The 12,047-nt window shown below is 43.0% G+C and overlaps 1 protein-coding gene across 4 annotated transcripts in view; it reads right to left on the bottom strand.

The window, feature by feature from the left end:
- The window catches only part of ATG5 (autophagy related 5), a 101,137-nt gene extending 94,238 nt beyond the window's left edge, over positions 1-6,899 (bottom strand). Inside the window, exons 1-2 of one of the 4 annotated variants that reach the window (XM_072141867.1) lie at positions 6,795-6,899; positions 2,638-2,816 (exon numbers count right to left, since the gene is read on the bottom strand). In XM_072141867.1, the coding sequence (XP_071997968.1) occupies positions 2,638-2,745 (108 nt within the window). In that variant the 5' untranslated portion in view covers positions 2,746-2,816; positions 6,795-6,899. Of the gene's footprint in view, positions 1-2,637; positions 2,817-6,679; positions 6,704-6,750 lie in introns of those variants that run through there. The other 3 variants (XM_072141866.1, XM_072141868.1, XM_072141865.1) reach the window with 3 other exon arrangements.
- Positions 6,900-12,047: the final 5,148 nt, after the last annotated feature.

Raw genomic sequence — 12,047 nt, 5'->3', positions numbered from 1 at the left:
CCCACAAAAGAAGTTAATACATTTTCATCAATAGGGCACAGCAACCCCAAAATGGTATCACTAAAAAATGCTCTTATATGGCAACATTAACAGAAAGATAAATATTATATAGCTCACAGAAGTGCGGTCATAAACCTACTAAAAACCACAAGATTCTGTACGGCAAAACTGTATGGCCCTCCTTCCTTTCTGTACCTCGCTGTGTGCCCTTATAAAAAGTACTTTTGTAAATAATAGGACTAATTGAACATACTGCTGACAAAATTGGACCAGTCTAAATTTTATCATCTTTTTGTTTTAATTACTATGAAGATCTCAAAGGGTTAATAATTTCCCTAAAAGCTGTTTCTAATAGTTTGAGGGGTGGAGATTTGAAAATGGAGTGGTGTATAGGAGGTGTCTAATATCATATACACTCACCGGCCACTTTATTAGGTACACCATGCTAGTAACGGTTTGGACCCCCTTTTGCCTTCAGAACTGCCTCAATTCTTCGTGGCATAGATTCAACAAGGTGCTGGAAGCATTCCTCAGAGATTTTGGTCCATATTGACATGATGGCATCACACAGTTGCCGCAGATTTGTCGGCTGCACATCCATGATGCGAATCTCCCGTTCCACCACAGGTGGACAGGTGGACCTAATAAAGTGGCTGGTGAGTGTATATATATTATATATTATATATTATATATATATATATATATATATATATATATATATATATATATATATATTTTTTTTTTTTTTTTTTTTTTTTTTTTTTTTTAAAGTAAATTCAGAAATCTCCTTGAAAAAAAACAGAAAACAGATGTTCTATTTCTAAGCCGCGTGACATCAAAATAAAATATTCAGACATTTTAAAAATTATGAAAACGTTAAAGAGACATATGAGAAATGTTAGTCATTGATTAATTTGGGTTGTAAAACCATCTGTCTGAAAACATCATTTGAAATTTTGTAAATGGCAAATTTTTCAAAAGTTTTGCAAATTTTTTTTTACATTTTTTAATGAATAAAACACAAAACTTACCAACAAAAAATTACCAATAACATGAAGTACAACATATGACGAAAAATAAAACACACAATCTCAAATCACTTTGGTAAGTTAAAGTCTTTAAATGTTAACAGAGACGCTGAGACACTACAGTACCAAGTAGTGTCCACGCATCCAATATGAATATAACAACCCAAAGGAACAGAGATTTGCGTATGAAGGAACAATAATTAGAAACAAAAATCTATTGAATATATCAAAGAACACAAATATGATACAGGACAAAAGATGGGGAGGTGAGCAGACCCCACGTGTGTTGTCACAAAATAACACCAATATTGGATGATTTAATTATTGGATAGTTTATTTAGTGTTATAACTGGTATTGGCACTCATGTGATCATGTACTATAATCTTTTTAGTATTATAAACAGTACTGTGGGCATAATCGCTGTTTATTTGTTTCATCTTTTTGTGTTTCAGTGTTACAGGATATTTACACTATGATACTTGTAAATTATGTTCACTTTTTACACTATATGGTGTATTCTTTTTTATTCTAGTTCATATTAATTTTTCATGTTTTTCATCTTAATCTTTCATGGTTCTGGCATGCATCCAGCTTATTCATTTATTGGTAGAACCACTTGTACTTGTTTTGTCAGTGCACTCATGGGCACAATATATACGTTGGCGCACGTGCATTTGTAGTGTTTGGTTGTAGTTCGGCTACTTTACTGGCACATGCGTATCCATGTATGCCACGCCAGGCACTTCCTGTCTAGTCACATGAGTTGACCACCTAATTAAGACACTTCCGTTTGCACGTCTATACGCCACTACACGTGTTGGATGCCAAACTTGTAGGTAATTAACTGGGTGTTTCTGTTGTGTGGGGGTATGGTGTATATATTGTATTTTTTGATGCATATATTGTATACACAGGACATAACCCATATTGCGGTCTCTTACCCCTGAGGAATAATTTTTGTTTCTAATGTCCTTCATACGCATTTCTCTGTTCCTTGGTGTTGTTAGTGTTCAAAAGTTCTAACCATATAAAGCAGCGAATGTAAGATTACAAAAAATGGGGTTGAGCCTTAAAGGGGTTTTCCCACAAAGAAAAGTTAGGTTCTATGCACAGGATAGGGCCTAACTTGCTGATCACGAAAACGAGGGGTCCGATAGGATCCCACGTACCTCCCTCTAACCCCTCGTCGCTCAGAGTGATTAATAGAGCTGACGGACGCACATGACCGTTCTGTTCCATTAATCTCTATGGAGCTGACGAAGATCGCCGAGCACAGCGCTTGGAGGGCCTAACTTTTCTTTGTAGGAATAACCCTTTAAGTAAAAAAATGGCTGCGTACTTAAGGGAGTTAAAGCAGTCGGTGACACCCAGAAATCTTGCTGTATGTAGGTGACAAAATACTTATTTTCCACCAAAAATTGCAAATACATTTTTAATAATCAGACAATGTGATTTTCTGGATTTGTTTTCACATTCGGTCTCTCATAGTTGAGGTCTATGATGTCAATTACATCTATTTCTGGAAGAACATGCACAATTGGTGGCCGACTAAATACTTTATTCCCCACTATATCAGGGGAATTTCCTATATACTTAAACGGCACTTACGTAATAAGGCTCAGCTTCCCTTTCAGTGAGTTCGTCCTGGTATAATGTGAAGCATGTTGGTATTCGCCCAGACCAGACATCTCGAAGTACATCCTTATCATCTGTCATTCTTCCAGCAGTTTGGGCTAAACATATAGACGAGCTGTGTTCATTCACCAGTGATGTGACGAAAATTGTATCTATATTACACAGAAACAGTAAATTGTAAGTTAAAGTGCAATGTCAGGCTAACATGAGGAAGTACGATCATGCCAAGTTCATGTATTGTATCTGTTGTGAAATATTTGTCCTCGAGTCCCCATCATTATATAAAGGTGTGAGTAGATAAACTTTATCATTCATGAAAAAAAAAAAATACACAACGTAGACATGCTGAGGGAATACCTTCGCATTTTATCCACATGGCAATATTATGCTGTTTAGAAAAAATTTTTAGATGGGATTGCCAGACTCAAATACAAAGCTGCTTTAAAAGGAAGCCGTCATCAGAAATTGGTCTAATAAACCGCTATCTGTAAATTGTAATGCAGCTGGGCACCTTCTAGATGAGGTTTCTTTCAAGGCCCAGCTTGGTGGCATGATCCAGAAAATCAACTTTGAAGTGAGATGTAAATTGGTTGTAAAAAGTCAAGAAGAGTTTAATACTGAAGTCAAGCTCTCCTCACCTCAGAACAGCCCCTTAAAGGGAACCTACCACCACAAATCTACCTATAAAGGTAGATTGGGTGGTAGGTGGATCAATCGGACGTGAGGATAGCCCTTTTAAGGGCTAATCCTCACGTCTCTGCACTTTTTTGATCACTTTTATTAGATATATATTCAAATTTACTTATGCGGCTACTGGGGCGTGGAGTAGCCGCATCTGAGGTTACACGAGGCGGCTACTCCACGCCCCGGTAGCCTCTTTTCCCCTCCTACTCACCCATCTTCGGCGCGCAGCTCCGCGCCCTCGTCCGGCGATCCTGCCGTCTGCCGTCGGAGCAGTGACCGCGCAGTGACCACATCTCCTGAAGTGATGATTGGCAAATCATGTCAATCATAGGGAAAGAGGTGGTAAAGGTGGGGAAAGCGTGACTTTAGTGTTGAAGTCTCCACCTCTTTGACTGTATACAACCAATTCACATCTCATGTCAAAGTTGATTTTCTGGATAATGTCACCACCCTTGGCCATGAATGCATCACATCTAGAAGCTTGTCAGGTGCCTGACAACATACTGGTAATACTTCATATGGCCATTTTTTGATGACAGGATAAAGCATCTTTGATCTAGACATTATTATACAAGTTTATTCTAGAGCTGGGAGAGGAGTTCTGTCTGTATTAGATGACTTACCATCAGTGGTCACCTACACAATCAACACATCAATGATAGACCCTAAGGGAGTGGGTGGAAACAGCACAAGAGCCTGTGAAGCTACAGCACAGAGTGGCCCTGGTAACACCCACAAAAGCCCTTCAGTCTTAGAAGAGAAGACGCCATGGATAACAAATATAAGAAAATATAAGGAGGCTATGGATAATATAAGAAGATTACCACAGTCACCGTGCCTGGATCTATGAGTAAGTGTCCCTGGTTCATCATAGATTATTGTAGATTTTCTATAAAGAAGGCATGTTACAACAGTCTGCCGTAGTCAACACTAACTGGACAAAATCAGTCTGTAGCAACATGTCAATAATACCCATTTATGTTTCCAGAAGGAATAACAGGAATATCACAATGTCAAACTTAGGCTTCTTGCACACGGCTGTCTGCTCACCAGGTCCATAGTTGAGGGGTAGCAAATGGCTGGGTGCAGCGAATGAGGCTCCTCATCTCTCCATAGAAAGATGGCTAGGTCAAGGTGCAGTGAAACAGTGTTCTCACCAAAACACAATCAGGTACCAGAGACCTCTATGTGGGCCATGATCTGGCCACAAATTTTGCATCCAGATCACTGCCCCAATATCGGTTGTGTGCAAGAGGCCTCAGGCCATATTCACGCCTCATTTTTTGACTCATGTTTTCATAGACATGTAGTGACAGACGCATCTCTTTGACACATTGCATACTATGGGAAAACCAAGGCTGGAAACACATAGCAAGCTGTATTTTTCAGCCTGCTTTCTGCTGCAGAGACACAAATACTCTCAGCAGAGGCCATAATAGCCTGCGGGAGATGCATGAAATGCACTGCATCCACCACAGGCCTCCGCTAAGTGTACACTCACCGGCCACTTTATTAGGTACACCTGTCCAACTGCTCGTTAACACTTAATTTCTAATCAGCCAATCACATGGCGGCAACTCAGTGCATTTAGGCATGTAGACATGGTCAAGACAATCTCCTGCAGTTCAAACCGAGCATCAGTATGGGGAAGAAAGGTGATTTGAGTGCCTTTGAACGTGCCATGGTTGTTGGTGCCAGAAAGGCTGGTCTGAGTATTTCAGAAACTGCTGATCTACTGGGATTTTCACGCACAACCATCTCTAGGGTTTACAGAGAATGGTCCGAAAAAGAAAAAACATCCAGTGAGCGGCAGTTCTGTGGGCGGAAATGCCTTGTTGATGCCAGAGGTCAGAGGAGAATGGGCAGACTGGTTCGAGCTGATAGAAAGGCAACAGTGACTCAAATCACCACCCGTTACAACCAAGGTAGGCAGAAGAGCATCTCTGAACGCACAGTACGTCGAACTTTGAGGCAGATGGGCTACAACAGCAGAAGACCACTCCGGATGCCACTCCTTTCAGCTAACAACAGGAAACGGAGGCTACAATTTGCACAAGCTCATCGAAATTGGACAGTATAAGATTGGAAAATGTTGCCTGGTCTGATGAGTCTCGATTTCTGCTGCGACATTCAGATGGTAGGGTCAGAATTTGGCGTCAACAACATGAAAGCATGGATCCATCCTGCCTTGTATCAACGGTTCAGGCTGGTGGTGTCATGGTGTGGGGAATATTTTCTTGGCACTCTTTGGACCCCTTGGTACCAATTGAGCATCGTTGCAATGCCACAGCCTACCTGAGTATTGGTGCTGACCATGTCCATCCCTTTATGACCACAATGTACCCAACATCTGATGGCTACTTTCAGCAGGATAATGCGCCATGTCATAAAGCTGGAATCATCTCAGACTGGTTTCTTGAACATGACAATGAGGTCACTGTACTCAAATGGCCTCCACAGTCACCAGATCTCAATCCAATAGAGCATCTTTGGGATGTGGTGGAACGGGAGATTCGCATCATGGATGTGCAGCCGACAAATCTGCGGCAATTGTGTGATGCCATCATGTCAATATGGACCAAAATCTCTGAGGAATGCTTCCAGCACCTTGTTGAATCTATGCCACGAAGAATTGAGGCAGTTCTGAAGGCAAAAGGGGGTCCAACCCGTTACTAGCATGGTGTACCTAATAAAGTGGCCGGTGAGTGTATGTGACAGTGATATCAAAGGGGAAACACCCTGTACATCAGCAGAAGCGAATCAGTTGCTGCTGCCAATGTTCACACATGCTCCTGCTTTCAAGGGGTGCAGGACGACGTATCCAGCTGTAAGCATACAATGGAATATGTCCCAGCCCTCTGTTGTAAGGATAATTCAGGTATCCACTCAATGTATCCTTAGAATGGAGTTAAATAACGCTGTCTGAATATAACCTAAGCCAGATCTCCTATATAGATATTCTGTCCATGTCTTTTACACCAAGTGACTCATCTCAAGCAAAAAGTGACTCATCTCGGCTCATTTGCATTAGGCTTTGCCAGTGAAAACGAGCGAGATTAGACATAAAAGGTGGCAATCCTACAAAGGATGGTTTTGTACCCTGAAGGCTGATAGTTTGGGGATGTACAGGCAAGTGAAAGGCTGTATTTAGAGCACATTTCTACATCACTTGAAAATAACAGTACTGAAACAGAAGCAACAAGTCTCCCACTGTTCCCTGCGGTAAAAACCAATCCTGACACAGAGGTGAGTGCAGACACACTGAGCTAGGTCTAGCAGGTGCTGGCACAACATTAGATGTCCCCCCTCCTCAGTTACACTCTGCTCTCACGTGTCACCATGCGTGCCTCTACACGTGTGAGCTCAGCCGGAGAACAGGACACATGTACTCAGCCTACTAACATGACGGTGGGAGAGGGTGTACACACGAGGGGCAGCTCTGTTACCCGAATTTCTCTTCTCTTCCGGTAGATGAAATTTCCTAGTGAAGCTAAAGGACCTTGCATGACGTCATGGTCATGTGACCAGAATGCTGTGTGGGCGGAGCAACATTAGAGGATTCAGTATAGTGTGTGTAGATAGTGGTTGCTGTGAGTTTCACTGCTGTCAGGATCTGGACCTCTGGATCTTGGTAATTTACTGTACTTTAGTCCTAGGCTACAATAAACAGCTATAACAGTTATTAAAGGTGCCTGCAATGAAGCTTTATTGATAATCCTGGTTCTTATGACACTCCGACATTTTTAAAAACCAGTTGTCACAGAGACCAAAAAAAATTGTCTTGAGTTATAAAATATACAGTTCCGACTTACATACAAATTCAACTTAAGAACAAACAACCTACAGAACCTATCTTGTACGTAACCTGGGGACTGCCTGTGGGCATTGTGGTGCAGACCTCATGAGAGGGAGGAGGTATGGAGGTGCAGTTGTGTGCATTCTGTGTGAAGAAGAAGAACGTGGCTGGCTGTATACTACATGGGACTGGCTGGCTGTATACTACATGGGACTGGCTGGCTGTATACTACATGGGACTGGCTGCCTGTATACTACATGGGGCTGGCTAGCTGTATACTACTGGGGGCTGGCTGTATACTACATGGGGCTGGCTGGCTGTATACTACATGGGGCTGGCTGGCTGTATACTACATGGGGCTGGCTGTATACTACTGGGGCTGGCTGGCTGGATACTACATGGGGCTGGCTGTATACTTCATGGGGGCTGGCTGTATACTACATGAGGGCTGGTTGGCTGTATACTACATGGGGGCTGGCTGGCTGTATACTACATGGGGCTGGCTGTATAGTACATGGGGGCTGGCTGTATAGTACATGGGGGCTGGCTAGCTGTATACTACTGGGGGCTGGCTGTATACTACATGGGGCTGGCTGGCTGTATACTACATGGGGCTGGCTGGCTGTATACTACATGGGGCTGGCTGTATACTACTGGGGCTGGCTGGCTGGATACTACATGGGGCTGGCTGTATACTTCATGGGGGCTGGTTGTATACTACATGAGGGCTGGTTGGCTGTATACTACATGGGGGCTGGCTGGCTGTATACTACATGGGGCTGGCTGTATAGTACATGGGGGCTGGCTGTATAGTACATGGGGGCTGGCTGGCTGTATAGTACATGGGGGCTGGCTGACTGTATAGTACATGGGGGCTGGCTGACTGTATAGTACATGGGGGCTGGCTGACTGTATACTACATGGGGGCTGGCTGACTGTATACTACATGGGGGCTGGCCCGATGTATACTACATGGGGGCTGGCCCGATGTATACTACATGGGGGCTGGCTGGCTGTATACTACATGGAGGCTGGCTGGCTGTGTACTTCAAGTGGGCTGGCTGTGTAATAAATGGTGGCTGGCTGGGTGTATACTACAGGGGGCTGGCTGGCTGTATACTACTGGGGGCTGGCTATATACTACTGGGGGCTGGCTGGCTATTTACTACTGGGGAATGGCTATATACTACTGGGGAATGGCTATATACTACTAGGGACTGGCTGGCTATATACTGGGAGGCTGTGACCAATACATTTTCCACCCTCGGCTTATACTCGTGTCAATAGGTTTTCCCTATTTTTGGTGGTAAAATAGGGGTCTTGGCTTATACTTAGGTCGGCTTATACTCGAGTTTATACGGTATTTCCAGCGATGAACAGAAAATAATGTAACAGAAAAGTATGTCCAAATGTCTGAAACACCACTTTTTGGTCATATTCATGATGAATAAAAAGAGATCAAAAGGCCAAACCCCAAAATGGAAAATGTCAGTTCGTTACAAAAAACTTACACCTTACAGGTCTGTACAGCGATGTATGAAAAATTATTGGTGTCAGAATGTTGCAAAATGTAATTTTTTTATTTGTACAAAAGACACACATTGGGGGTCATTTACTAAGGGCCAATTTCACATTTTCTCAACGTGTTACCCAAATATTTCCGATTTGCGCGGATTTTCCCTGTATTGCCCCGGGTTTTTGGCGCACGCGATTGGATTGTGGCGCATCAGTGCCGGCATGCACGCGACGGAAATCGGGGGGCGTGGCTGCACGAAAACCCGATGGATTCGGAGAAACCGCCGCATTTAAAAAAAGAAGTGTCGCGGGACACGCACTTACCTTCACCAAGTATAGGATCGTGAGCACAGCAGCGACACCTGGTGGACGTCAGAGGAACTGCCTTAGTGAATTGCCGAAAGTCTCGAATCCATCGCAGAGAACGAGCTGCTGGATCGCGAATGGGCAGGGTAAGTAAATCTGCCCCATTGACTAAGAACAGTGCAAACTGCACTATGTGTGCAGAGGGTGACCGATTCATGATTTCTGGTGCACGTTCTTCATGAATTAGGCGCTCCTTCAACTGCCCCGACAGAGTGCCCCAAACTGCCCCCGCACGTGCACAGATAGCTGCTCGGCGTCTGATGCTGATGCGCCCACAGGTAACTGCGCATGCACGAAGACTCTGCGCACTTCAGCTAGGCAGCCCTCAGGTACCCAAACTACGTATGGAGTTTGTGTACCAGAGTGCTGCATAGTTGAAGTGCACAGAGACTTTGAGCATGCGCAGTTCACGCCGGGGTATATACGGCTCACCGCATAGGAGCAGGGTTTCTGTTGGGTGAGCCGACGTAATCATGAGACTTGACATGAAGTGGGAGGGGAAATAATTGAATAATTAGCTCTGGGGGCCGAGCGGATAATTATGCTAATGAGGAGGCGAGCGTTGGGATTTGAAATGTAGCATCACCACAGGACTTGACTAGGGCTTTTGGCAGAGAGCCAGATAATCTGTAGAAGGGGATATTATGGGAATGGAGGGGTGCAGAGCTGTCAATCAGGGTGTCATATAGAGAACTATGCAATGCCTATTCACGTCTGTCACCAGTAAATTTCTGACTTCTGGTGACAGGTTCCCTTCATGAAGTGGCCTACGCAGTGTCCAGAAAACTTATGGTGGGAGCTAAAGCTGATGATCTGCCTCTAACTATATCTTACTGTCTTTAGCCGTTTCTGACTGTCGGTGTCGGTCTACGACTGTCTCTGACTCTGACCGTCTTTGTCTATGACCTTCTCTTGCTCCGACTGTCTCTGTCACTGACTGTCTCTGTCACTGGCTTTCTCTGTCTCTGACCATCTCTTTTAGTAACTGTCTCTGGTCATCCCTGGAACAAGTTTACCTCAGACATTTCTGATAAATCTCCCCTATCTCTGTCGTATGCTCAATCCCAATCAAAGCTCAGAGTTTATATTAATGATCTTTGGCAAAATAGTAACCAATCACAGCTCAGCTTCCAACTGCCACAGCGGCAACACACAATGGCTCCTTTATATGGTGGTTAAGTGTATTTTAGAATTTTTAGCTTAAAACCTAGTTTATGATGTTCCCTGAGTCACAGGCAGCGACTGTGCAAACGCGATTGTAAACGCGATGGTGCAGATTCCTTTAGCGGACATACATACATACATACATACATACATACATACATGCATACATACACATACTCAGCTTTATATATTAGATATTTTATATCTTAATGCTAAAATAAACCTACCCTTATAAGACTGTTCATGTCTTTGTCAGTGGACAAACTTACAAAATCAGCCAGGGAAAAAATAACTATTTCCTTCACTGTATATACACAAATCCAGCATATACACACATACATTCAGTACATTATCCAGACATACAGTATGTACACACAAATCCATCATTTTCCATAAACACACACATATAGCATACACACATACAGAAGCATATACAGACATACAACACCTACACACCATACACGCATACTGCATATATACCCAAATATACAGCATATACACACATAAAGAGCATATGCACATCCATACATTTATACACTTTTACACACTTATGTATATACTTGCTGTCAGGTAGTCATCTTATCCCGGGATCCAGTAGCTGTAGGCCACATGAGTGAAGTAGATGGTAGGAAGAAGAGATGAGAGACTGATATTCCTGCTGTCTCCTCCTGGGACATTCCTTATATGAGCTTCCGCCTCAGCTGTGTACTATGGAAAATGTGCATTGTTATATACATATTATGCTGTACAATGTTCATCATAATATGTATATAAAGGTGCACATCCTCCATCTTTTAGTGTGGCAGGTTGGGTGGCTGGGCCCCTTTAGCAGCTGCTATGGCTCTACCATGCTCTACCCCTGCAGTTACAACCCTGTGGACAGGGGAATGACATTTGTTAAATATGTTTCCCATTTAAAATCAAATTCCCTTATTCAATTTATGTCTGTCATTTTACATGTTGCCATGTGTCTGGCTGGTTTGAATGTGTTTTTTCCTCTTGCTGAGAGTGTAAGCAGCTGTGAAAATGTTAATCCAGCTGCTTACGCGCCCAAGAATGAAGAAAATTCAAACCAGCTAGATACATAGTAACATGTAAAAATGCATGTGTTTCTGCAATTCATTTAAAAATGCGTCACATGTGACTGCACCCTCAACTGCAGCATGTGACCTCTCTGAACACTATGAATAAAATGGCAACATATTTAATATTCATGGTGGTGCGACCACAACCTCTGCACCCCCTCAAGTTACGCCCCTGTTAATATGTCAAGGTCTCATCAACTTAACTTAAACTTGAAGATGTTTATATTGTCACAGTATATGTAGTCAACAGTAAATCAATAATCCAAAGTAAAGGATTTAAACACTCATGGTTAATATTTCATTGTGTCCGCAGTAGAGCTGTTGTTGCTGGAAGGCTGCAAAAGACTTGAGACTGGCTTAAAGGTTCACCTTTCCTTAACCATTAGCCCTTTCCTGACATGAATGTAATAGTACTGCATGGCGGGAATTGAATTCCTGCAACAAGGTTTCATTATTAGATGAAGCTTCTAACACCTTGTGAGAAGCTTTGGGTGTCTGCTGTATATCACAGCTGATAAGCGCCTCTAGCATCCACGACTGGAGATATTTTTGTTCGGGAGTGTTCACCCCTTAGACGCCTCCGTCAAATTTGATTGGACCCCTTTTTTTATTTTATTTGCAAAAACATAGCAAAAATATTATATACAGAGCAGAAAAGACTAACATACCACATCATAACATATGGGGGGTGATAAAGGGGATTTGGGGATTGGGTTTTTGCTCAGTTACTCTAGTTTTCAGTGGTTCTGTCCAGCCCCTTAGTCTGTGCTATT

The sequence above is a fragment of the Engystomops pustulosus genome, chromosome 3 (assembly GCF_040894005.1).
Source record: "Engystomops pustulosus chromosome 3, aEngPut4.maternal, whole genome shotgun sequence".
Lineage (NCBI taxonomy): Eukaryota > Metazoa > Chordata > Amphibia > Anura > Leptodactylidae > Engystomops > Engystomops pustulosus.
This window is presented reverse-complemented; position numbering and strand designations above follow the sequence as displayed.